Below are 12,141 nucleotides of genomic sequence, written 5' to 3'. Positions count from 1 at the left end.
AGTTCTCGGCTTCAAGCATAGAGAAAAAAATAAATGGCTTCAAGCCTATTCAATCCTTTCATTATTATTCAGCTTCTCTTATTGAGGTCCATTGCAGGACACATATATTTTTTGTTAGTATTTGTTACTATTAGCATGAAATCAGAATCGCTGCAGCACATCATTCCACCCTCCAAACCCTAAACCGTTATTATTTTAAGCATGACACGCGAAACAAAAAACATTTGCACATGAAACGGAACGGACCCAGTTTGACGTATGGAGCCTGAAAAAAGCATGGAAGGTTTTCGTCAAAAATAATCAATACTTTCTCGATGTTGTCAAAACACTGTAATTTTCAAGGAAATTACTGAAAAATAAATACAATTCTTATTAAACGTAACTTAACCTTTCTATACGAGTGTAAAATATAAATATTGGCCTAACCTGTGTAATAGGTTAAGTATATTTTTTCTGTAGTTATCTTTATTAAATTGAATTTATAGGCCTAATATGCTATAAAATATTAAAAATGAAGTGTCACTACGAAGTATTGAACATTGCTAAAGATGCTACTGCCTCGGAGATCAAGACAGCGTATCGGAAACTGGCTCTGCAGTGGCATCCAGACAAGAACTTAGATAATTTGATCGAAGCTAAGGAGCAGTTCCAACTGGTTCAGAATGCATACGAAGTGCTGTATGACCCTCAGGAACGAGCTTGGTAAGTCTACTTCCTATTTACTGAACTGGATTCATTTTCAAACTACTCCATCTAATTTGGATTTATCACTTAAGCTCAACCAGGAGAATGTATAAAAAATACTAAATACACTGCATCAGTCTAAGGTTGGTTTTACAGTTACGCTGATGCGTTGCTGATAGTAAAGATTTGGTGCTGACAGTTCATTAAAAAAATCCTAGTAGCTACTGTTTGTTGGTTATCAGCAGATCAATATGACTAAAACCAGCCTATTATGTTGAAGAAGATTCTGCTGCAATGTGCTTTGAAAGCTATGCAATGTGAACACCATTTTTGACAATCTTTCTGGGACCCAAATGGTGTAGCTCAACAGGTAATATTATAGTAGGTCTGTTATCTAAGAAGAGATGTAATTTCTAGAACCTGTGAAGAAGTATCAAACCAATCTTAACAGTATTAGGTATTTATTCATCTGTGGCAAATTTAAATTCAATTGTTGTTTAAAACCCTAGTAATGAATATGATATTTTTTATAATGTGGTTGTCTAGAAGAGATAACTTTAAGTAATAAGATTTGCTATTTATTTTCAGTTTTATGTTTATGGAACTCTTTCTGTTTGCATACAATAATTAGCATTTTATGTTAACAATATTCCAGGTACGACAACCACAGGGAGCAGCTGCTGCGTGGTGCCGGCAGCTCGTTTAATGATGACAGCCTGGATGTGTTCCCGTACTTCACACCCTCATGCTACAAGGGCTTTGGGGATGACCCTCAGGGATTCTATGGTGTTTACTCAGAGGTATGTTGTGTGGAGTTAAAGTTATTGAGAAGCTTTGAACTAAGATTGATCATTATTATCATTTTGTATTGTTCTACCATTTAAATCTAGATGTTGGTGACATCTTCCTGGACTTACTGGCCTTATTACTGAAAAAAACATAGACATTTCCACCATTTAAAAGATGCTGTTAACATTACATTATCAATTAGTAATCCTTTGTTGAAACATCTTCAGGTGTTCTCAAAATTGGCCGCCGAAGAGACAGATTTCCTGGATGACCCAGAGGAGGTCAATAAAATACCCAAGTTTGGGAACTCCAGCACTCCATACGAGGAGGTTCACGAGTTCTACGCACACTGGATGTCCTTCTCTACTGCTAAAAGTAAGTATTGTGCTTCATATTATACTTACTTTTATTTCTAGGATTGCTCATGGATTTGGACTTGGTTAATATTAAGGAAATACATTTATAACTCACTATCCTGATGATTATTAGATTGTACATTGAAGATAAACAAAATATAGAGGCAGCAAACTAAGGGCCGATTTTTCAATGCCAGGATAAAACGCCAAATAACTATCTAACGAATAATTTTATTTGGCTGTTTATCGGCCTGGTAGTTGTTTAACCATTTTTCAATTGTGATTTATTCCATAGATAACTATCTTACCGATTTTTCTATTTGAACTCAGGAGAGATGAAACAAGTATATGCGCAGACACACAGGGGTATAATCGTGACAGTTCTGACATTGCGAAAAAGAGACGCTTAGCTACATTAAGCGTAAGAAAGAAACGTTAAGCTGTAAATGTTTTTTGTCCTTTTTGCTGTGGCGCCTGTTTACGTCAGTTCTCTGTGCCAAACAATGAAACAAATGAAAAATCTGTGCCAAACAAAGGCTGACAGTTACAACAAAATTTTCTAAATGCTATTTATTTTTGATTTGCTAGTGATTTGTGGGTGTTTATTAAGTTTATTAGACTATTATCATCACTTAACGAGTGTGTGACATGGGTGGGTGGATTTTGTTCGGTTGTATAGAGCATATTGAACGAAAACACGATGGAATGATGCATGAGATATATTTTCACATGTAAGTAGATACTATCAAGTTTAACAAGCTTACATTCATCATAGTACTATCTATTGGCTCGATTTTAATATAAAACGATACTAATTTTAATACTGTAAGGTCTTTTAGTATCAGTTTTAAGTAAAAATTACGAGGTACCATATCATAACAAATCACATGGTGTTGCAAGTTATTGAAAATTTATTTTACCCACAAATATTATAGTATGCAAAGAAAATACTAGAAATTGTAACGGACTCGGGTTGGGTTTACAAATGGGGCGCACGAATTCGGTTTTTGTGAAGATTGTATTTTGTAGAAGTCATTCTCCTCTTTCAAATGAGGTGCCTCTCATTGTGAGGAAACGTTCGTTTCGTTTTTTTCTTCTATGTGTGATTTCTTCTGTATAATATAAAGTTTATTGTATTGATACGAAATGCGTGTTTCCTTTAAAAAAAAACCCCATCACATATTTGGCCCACGATTATAATGCTCATGCTCATCCATTTATCTCTGCTTCATAGGTTTCCGACAGAAAAAAAAATATCAAGAAAATGGATAGACATTACCGGTCGCACAAATTGGGAACCAAAGAAACATACAAAAATTGTGTTCGGCACATTTTGAAGAGGATTGTTTCGATTGGACGAAGACAATGAATCATACAATCCACTCAGTTTGTGTATATTAAATAATTATATTGAAATCAAATAAGTATGAGTAAAGTTTTTTTTCTTATATCGTCGGTTGACAGGAAAAACTCACTGGGGCTGATTTTTCAGTTTTCAGATGAGTGTTATCTGGGTAATACAAACATTGAGAAACATTGAGACGCAACAGCATCAAAATTATTTCCCAGCAAAACTTTTATCTGGCTATCGAAAAGTTAGCCTTTAGTGTCTCTTTCCTGTCAACCGACGATATACTCAAGTTTTGTTTTTGTTATTATGATAAGTTAAATTTCCCCATATTTAGGTTTAATTTTTTTGTCGGCAACATCTATGGTTTGAGTGAGAAAGAGAATAGTGCACACGGCGATTGCCAGTCTAGAGGTAGTAGGTCTATGCGCAGACACTAGTGCTAAAGCAGGACAGACTACTATTTCAATTGTCAGTGTCAACTATCACTGTCAAGCAAAGAGCAATCAACAAGCCTCACTGACTGTTTGGTTTGGTTGTTTTGATTTTGGTATTTAAATTTGTTATTCTTGAATCACAATGGTTTCACAAAAAAGAGAGCGTTTAGCGAATTTTAATAATGCTGAAGTTACTGTGTAGTGAGTTTGATAGATAAATTCAAACATGTCATAGAAAATAAAAAGACCGATGCTGCAACAAATAAAGATAAGGAGACTGCATGGAAGAAAATTGAGTTTTCTTTTAACTCCACTGGTATAACCACAAGTGTCCGCTCATGGAAAACCCTTAAGTTAAAGTACGAGGGCATCAAATAAACAATGAAGAAGAAGTCTTCCCTGCAAAGGCAAGAGATGTACAAAACTGGAGGTGGGCCCTCAAATGCACCTCCATTTATCGATGTAGAAGAAAAGGTGTTAGGCATTTGCTCCAGCATTACCATTCAACATATCCTTAATTTAGAATTAACAAATAAAAACTGAAAGAAATAATTATAACACCTATGTTTTATTATCAAGTACTGGATGGTTTCTCTCTTTTCTCCTCAGCCTATAGCAGTCCAATACTGGACATTGAAGATCATCCCGCCAAGCCGGAGGGATGTCTGATACTTATACATAGCGTAGGTTACCTACTTATCGTAAAATGAAAAACTATATGTACCTTAATATTTTTTTATGAAGGAAGTGGTGCTACATTCCTGTTTTATAAAATTAATGATTGAAAATAAATCAACATAATGTTTCTAGTCTGGTGCCTTTCGGCGATGAAATTCTTTTGCATCCCCCATACTATAATGATCAGGCCTCGTTTTGACGACTGTGACTTTCCTTTCAAATGGATTAATATATTCGTTCATTACTGCCTCTTCTTCGATCGCCATATCATCAATATCATCGAAAATATCCATTGAAAATGACGATTATTCTCTGCGCTCGGTAGTTTAGAATTGGTATAAACGCAAAAAAGAACTTACAATAACCTCAAATGTCAAATTATCAATCGAATAAGCCCTATCTGGCGGCCCAAGCAGCAGATAGATTTATTCTCCAGTTAACTGAGTTATTGGACGAATAAGCTCTATCTGACATTTGAAAAATGTAATATTTCGCTATCTGCCGAATAAACGCTATCTATCTGTCTATCTGAGCATTGAAAAATCGGCCCTAAAATGAATAAACTATTCCTGACTTTATTATACCGTTTGATATGTGGAAGTGGATTGCTTCTGCTGTGTTAAATACCTACCTAATTAACACTATGTCAAGCCTGCTTTTACAAGTCTATGTAAATCTTATTAAAAAGATAATGATTGGCTGACAATCTATTTCCATTCACAGGCTTCGTATGGCTGGACCAGTACGAGATCTCTCAAGGCGACAACCGACGGGTCATCAAAGCGATGGAGAAAGAGAACAACAAGATCCGCCAGAAAGCTCGCAAGGAACGCAACGAGGAGATACGCAGGCTCGTGAGCTTCGTGCGACGGAAGGACAGAAGGGTTATTGAACATGCCAAAGTGCTGGCTGAGAAAGTCGAGGAGAATAAGAAAAAGGTTGGTTGTATATTTAACTTTGTGTTTTCTTTAAATGATATTTAACTGAGTCAAGGCTAATCGGCCTGGCTAATGCCTTCACCCCAGTCTAACTATAGTGTGTCTCCGTTCTCCGATATGCTTAGTAGAATTTTGACTTTGGAGTCTGAATTTATTTGATGATTGGTGACTTTATAGGCCACTAAAAAACAAATTAGAGCTTTTCAAAGTATGCATTATCAAGAACATTATATCATTATTATGATACAGTGTGGAGGTACACTTAAACCGTCATACATGTGATAGATTACGAATATTGTTAACGCAACTCTTTCATAACAATTTCAGGCTGAACAAATGAGGCGAGACCGAATACTACAAAGACAGAAAGAGATAGCCGAAGCCAAGAAGAAAGAGGGAGAATCAACTTTCCTCCAAAGCGAGGACTATCAGAAGAAATTGAGCGAAATAGAATCGCTATTGGCTGAAGAGTTCGGAATATCTTCGGAAGACGACACCATCAGCGAAGGAGGTATGGAGAGCAGTAACGAAGAGAGCTCTAATAAAACTGAAGATGTAAGATTTGTCATAATTTCTCTGTTGTGTGTTTTACTTCAGAGGGCCAAGTGCAAGTTTTCTTAACTGTTCGAGCAGTGAAAATGAACGCAAATTTGGAGCCGCTAGGTGGCAACTCTCTCGCGTCATTCAAATTCGCGTTTACTCGTTACTACTCGAATGGTGTAAAAAATTGCACTCCGCATGCAGATACTTTTTTGTACAGAGATGTTAAATGTTTGTAACGTATAATATTGCACGATTGTATGTATAACAGCGAAAGGAAAGTCAGGTAAGACTCGTAAGCGATTTACCCACTTTTCCCTGCTGATATGTTATGTTGAAAACGGCAGCACGGTAGGCCACACAAATTTGAGAACTTTGGTCTTACTTTGGTTCATTTAATGTGTATTTCGTAATTTATTTAAATTTTGACAATATTCCGCAGTTAATATCAGCTTTATTTTGTGAGTTTAATATAATTATAAGTAATTTGCTAATCCTATAATTCTAACCCTTTCAGCTTGCGAGCGAACCATCTAAATCCACACCGAAATCGGCCAAAAAGCCGGCCATCAAGAACTTGTACTGCACCGCATGTAGCAAACTGTTCAAGAATGTTAACTCATTCGAGAACCACGAGAATAGTAAGAAGCATAAAGAAAACGTAGCCAATATGACCATGGATGACGATATTCCACTGAGTGACGAAGTTGAAGAAGGTATAGATGATGAAGAAATTGTACATAAACCAGAGGATCAGGAAATGGCGGCTGCTTCAGATGTCAATGGACAGCTGGACGAAGAGAAGGAGAATTTAGGAAATTCAACGTCAGACTTTGATGGGGATGTGCGAGAAACACTGAGTGACGATGATGACGATTCTGATAAAGTCCAGGTATCCATCATAGAAATCGATAAATGTTTAACTTGTACTCAGTCACCTGTAATGAATTAATACCTAATAAGTCAGGATAATCGACACAGGACACTTCGACACAGGATACAATGTTAGGAACTAATCTTGTCAATTAGCGTCCATTACCTAATAAAATAACTTTTTAATTTCCAGGCACTTCCAAAAAGCCACAAAAAGAAGAAAAACAAGAAGAAGATATTTACCCCTCTAGCGGAGAGCGAGGGGAACGACAGCCACGACGAAATGAGCTTCAACGAAATTGAAGGACCGTCCAGGAGTAGGAAAGCCAAGAAATTCAACATGCTCAAGAGCCAAATACAGGCCAAGAAGGAGGCAGATCTCAAGAAGGGCAGCCAATCACAGACTTCCACAGAGAATCTCTATGAAGTGTCCAGTACAACCCCCACTGATGAGGTACTGGGCGATGTCAGCGCACTCCCTAAAGACAAACAATTCCCTAGCAAAGTGCAAAGAAATGTGAAGACAAAGAAGCAAGCAGATAGGAAACCTTTAAAGACTAAAACGGCTGATGGAGACGACCCGGCTCCTATGATACTTCGCTGCGCCATTTGTCAATCAGACTTTGGATCAAAGAATAAATTATTTGAACATTTGAAAAAGACAGGACACTCTGTCCCACTGCCTCAGACCAGCTCCTCACAGGCTACCAAGAAAGGTAAAAGAGGAAATAGATAAATGTGCATTTTAGATAGCTTGCAATGTATTTAATTATGTGTAAAATGAATGTGATTTTATTTAACTCTATACACATTATTAAAGGAGAACTTTATCAAGTAATTTATTGAAATTATGATCACTGTCATTAAAGCCTAATAAATTAAGCTGCTCGTTTGATTTTAGTATAGAAACAAATAGAATTTTTGTAAAACATTTATTAGTAGATCCTTAATAGCAATAATACAATGGAATAATTATCAAGTGCAGAGTGCAGAATAATTATCAGCAAACACACATTTAACACAATGGAAATGTGAAATTATTGCACAGTCACTATAACATCACAAAATTACAACTATAACTAGATTTTGAACTTTTACAATATATCCTTGGCTATCTATGCTTGTGCCCATAGTTCAGACTAACTCCCAGTAAATCAGGTTCAAATATATTTTTATGAGGACAATTGATTCTAGCTCAGAGCATGTTATAAATAAAGGATATCAACCATGTGATGTGTCTTGAGGGCTAAACGATAACTTATGATGACATTTTATTTACCTTCTTTCTTTAATGAAGGAATCTTTAATTAATGAAGGAGTGAAATTAAGTCCTTCTCAATGATAATACCAATCAAAGCACATCATGTAATACTTGAATCTGCAGTTGGACTCACATATATTTAAATTTAATTAATACTGTGTGTTGTACTAATTAACACCAAATTCATACATTATCATTGCAAACCACATATTTATATCAGTATTTGGGGTATCTAGCGTTTAATTACATAAAAGATACATACTACACATATCAGCATAATTTATAATTTATTATAACTAAAACTGACCAATTGACAAATTACTTTGGAACCAATGGTGTGATGCAAAGTATACGCCTAAAATCCATGTAATCATAGATTCATTTCATTCTTTACCCTTTTGTGGCACAGAAATAAATTAATATAAAACAAAGACTCTTAACACCTCTCAAGAGTCCCATAACTAGACAAACCTTTAAGCAGAAAAAATCTTATCATTTACATCCGAAGCACCAGAAGAACATTTAAAATATTTACTTTAACATTCATAGAAACATTGCCACCTTAAACACTTAAATAACAACATTTAGATCCATAAACCATTTTGAGTAAAATGCGGACTCATTCAAACTCTGGTATATCTGAAAAACTGTACCCTGGATACTCTTTATAGGCGTAATATGCTATTCTTATGTGATAGGCTCCGGGCAAAAACATTATACCACCTAAAACTATGATTGGCCACAGTCGGTCCGAGTACTTAGTGTCTATGTACCCGGATACAATGAGACTGCCTACGATTAATAGCACTGTGCCCACTATAAACAGGAAAGAAGCCAATGAAATAGCTTTCCAGGGTATTTTAGGTGGAGGACATTCAAACTGTGCATCTAAGAAGCCGCTATCGTCACTGGGAACTTTGAAGTAGCCATCATGCTGCCTGCCGAACCGGAATCTTGACATTCTGGAGGGTTTCAGGTAATCTGAAAATGTAAGACGTAAAATAAATGAGGGAAGTCCATATTCGCCCAACAAGCTAATATCACAATACTACTATATTTTAGGTTATATTTAATATACCTTAATGCCAGTAAATAGAAAATGTAATAATTCGTTTATTACTTTCCCTCCTTGTTTTATTTTTAATTAAATTTTACCTAAATTACTGCTTTGTAAGCAATCAAAACATTGGTTTCATTCACAAAATTCGCGAAGCAGAAGCAAGCAAACAAGTGACAGCATTGACAGATGACACTGACAAGACTTTTATGTTGTTGGTAAAAGTAGTCTGTGGGTTCAAGTAATAGAAAACCGCGGTTTTAGGATGTTCTGAATAATTATTAAAAGAACAAAAAATCAAAAAATAAAAAAGAGCATCGGGAAATTAACTTTGATGTCCTAATAAATGATAGAAAAGATACTCACCTTTTAAATGATGAAATAAATAGGTCATCGAATAGGGCTGAAACAAAAAAAAAACATTAAAAAAGTGTTTGTAAATACCTACCTACCTTGTAGTTACTTAAGTAAGAGGAAAATAGTAGGTAATGTTCCATGGCATCCAAAGGAACCTTCTGAAAATGTATTCAAATCACTTAAAAGTACCTAAATCATTCTAGGTTCCAGTCATGCCATCACTTGCATTCGATACCTAATCAATTCAAAATATTGTGAGATAGAGTTAAGTAGGTAAGCTAGATTCTATCAACTTCAACGCTAGATCAGAACATCAACAGAGCGAGGTAGTAATCTTGCCTGGACCTGGATAGACTCAATATTCAGCACTATTTTTTATTCAAATTAAAACTCCGGCATCAGCTTTCATTCCCAAACCTAATAAGGTAACCTACCTAGACTACCTACTTACAGTACCTAATGATTATTTTTTATCGCTACCAACATTAGGGTTAGAGGGATTCACATTCCACATTGCCTACCGACCTAAATTCAAGTAGGTATGTAGGTAGGTATATTTTGCTCCAATGTTTAAGTACCTCCCCAAACTCTGTTACTGACACTTCAATATGAAAACTGGACCATTTTGTTAATTTCGGCGCTAAACAAAGTTCAAATTGCCCGTAAAACTTCAGGAATCGCAGTGAATTTCATTTGTTTCAGTGCAGTAGCATTCAGCTTCTGCAATGTCGTCTCTTCAACGTATTAATAATTCAGGTCTTTGGCGCGGACTGAAGTCTAGCTCCGCCTAGCAACTGCCAGGAACTCTAGGTAACAATTTAAATATTTACTTACTAAGGAACAGTTCGTTTCTGAGATGATGATGACTAATTTTATTTTTTTGTCATTATTGCCTGATTAGTTTTGAAACATACGCCCACAACTCCCGTTTTGATGATTTAGGAACATTTAGGTATAATAGTTTTAATGTTGGAACCTAGGTAATAATTATAATCAAAGACAAACCTATGGCATCCTTCACGGACATTTATGATAAAAAAATAGGTATCTAATACTTAGGTAAGTATTTATCTGTTTTTAAACCTTATCCTACGAAAGTAAATTACTTAATCATATTCTAACAAAACTCCTTTTAGCTGGCCGTTTGTAGGTGTTATTGCTTGAAGGAAGAAATAAATGCTCCCTCAAGTAGAATCTAATTGGAAAGGTAGAGCTAATTGATATTAACGCAGCGAAAACACGAATCAGCTCCTAAGCTTTTGAACTTTCGCCCTTCTCATATACCAACGTATCTTTTAACTCTTATTATAAAGGTCAGGAGGGATATGTATATCCTTTAGGTTTAGAGGATACATTACCTAACTACTCAATCTAAAAATAAGAACACCGACGGCACCGTAGCTAAGGCGGTAGTGAAGCTGCTTCCGAAGCTGAGGGCCGCGGGTTCGAATCCCGCCCAGGGCAAACATTTGTGTGATAAGCATTTGTGTTTGCCTTGTGTCTGGTTGTCGTTTATATATTCAATATGTATCTATCTATGTATTTGTGTAGATATATCAGCTGTCCGACGCCCATAACACAGGTTCTACCTAGCTTGGGGTCGGATGGCCGTGTGTGAGATGTCCCCACATATTTATTTATTTATTTATTTAAGAACAATAACAGAAAGGTTAAAAGATGAGTGTCGGAAGTGCTCTACATTTCAATAAAGGCTTCTTCTGCTTTATACATAAAAAATATACGTAGTACTTATGTAGTAAATAGGTAGGTGGATAGATTACCTACTTTAAGTATGACGAGTAAGTAAATCTATCCTATACAGGGTGTTAAAAGAAGGGTATAGTAACACGAAAGAGGGTGATTCAGAGGGTCATTCCGAACAAGTTACCTATCTACCAGGTAGACCTCTACTAATATAACTAAGTACCAATCGAGCGTGTTTATTGCAAGTTTATTGCTAAATTTGTTCCAAAAGCAATAGGAAGCACAAACCTCCACGGAACACGCTATTAGAATTAGAAGTGGTGGGGAATGACGGCGGAAGGCGCGCCACTTATCTAAATGGGGCTCAGAGAAGAAATGGATAAAAATGTGATGCCAACTGTGGGATTGAGTTAGACGGAGAGACGCTTTTTGCAAATATTCTGAGAACCTACGTAATTATATCTACGGGTAGGTATGAAACTTTACTTAGTATGAAGGATAATATATATTCAGCTACAAAGGAGAACGTCACTGATAAAATTCAACTTTGTACCTACTTACGTAGAGGTAAGTATTACCTAGATTATAAAAAAACACCAGGTGCGTTTTGAACCAACTTTTAGAAAATTCGGTGACATAAGTTCGACCGCAAAAAATATCCTTCAATATAAACGATACTTATACGACTATACGTAGCCATATAAATAATGCAATGCAACGACAAAAAAAAATATCTGGCCTCCTTTCGAAGGTTTCCCTGTCAAAAGGTAGTTTTCTGGTCCGGCCAGCGGCCAGCATCGTCCGACTGGCCGCCCGCCAAAACAAAGGCAACTCGTGCAACTAGGTGAAACACTACGATCGATACACCCATAACCTCGCCGAAAACAGCTGATCCGATACCCACTAACTCCAAAAACACTTATCATCCTACTTAAGGGCACGCTTCAGTGCGTCTACCACACCGTGCACGACAAAATGTATTAAAAGACGAAAATGAGTTAAGGGTAAGTATGAATAAAATGGGCGCTCACCTTTATATGTAAATGGTTGACAACGGCGCTTGGTTTGCAGTCGTCAAGGCGCAGTCGCGGCGGCGCGGAGGCGCGCGCAGCGGGGGGG

The 12,141-nt window shown here is 36.4% G+C and overlaps 2 protein-coding genes and 1 long non-coding RNA gene across 3 annotated transcripts; 2 read left to right on the top strand and 1 right to left on the bottom strand.

The window, feature by feature from the left end:
- The first annotated feature begins 253 nt into the window (after positions 1 to 253).
- On the top strand, positions 254 to 7,525 carry LOC105386100 (dnaJ homolog subfamily C member 21). The gene is made up of 7 exons (XM_038113273.2): positions 254 to 702; positions 1,340 to 1,484; positions 1,701 to 1,848; positions 5,016 to 5,230; positions 5,558 to 5,785; positions 6,288 to 6,662; positions 6,837 to 7,525. The coding sequence occupies exons 1-7, from the start codon at positions 512 to 514 to the stop codon at positions 7,377 to 7,379; spliced, it is 1,845 nt and encodes a 614-aa protein (XP_037969201.2). The 5' UTR covers positions 254 to 511; the 3' UTR covers positions 7,380 to 7,525.
- LOC125490357 lies at positions 2,042 to 4,586 on the top strand. Its single transcript, XR_007267625.1, has 2 exons — positions 2,042 to 2,173; positions 3,599 to 4,586. It is a non-coding gene; the product is annotated as an uncharacterized LOC125490357 (long non-coding RNA).
- A 37-nt stretch (positions 7,526 to 7,562) lies between the features above and the next one.
- LOC105386101 (transmembrane protein 230) lies at positions 7,563 to 12,120 on the bottom strand. The gene is made up of 3 exons (XM_038113276.2): positions 12,054 to 12,120; positions 9,328 to 9,364; positions 7,563 to 8,885 (listed from the first exon to the last, which is right to left on the bottom strand). Exons 2-3 carry the CDS (start codon positions 9,353 to 9,355, stop codon positions 8,524 to 8,526), a joined length of 390 nt encoding a protein of 129 aa, XP_037969204.2. The 5' UTR covers positions 9,356 to 9,364; positions 12,054 to 12,120; the 3' UTR covers positions 7,563 to 8,523.
- Positions 12,121 to 12,141: the final 21 nt, after the last annotated feature.

Source organism: Plutella xylostella, chromosome 23, assembly GCF_932276165.1.
Source record: "Plutella xylostella chromosome 23, ilPluXylo3.1, whole genome shotgun sequence".
NCBI lineage: Eukaryota > Metazoa > Arthropoda > Insecta > Lepidoptera > Plutellidae > Plutella > Plutella xylostella.
This window is presented reverse-complemented; position numbering and strand designations above follow the sequence as displayed.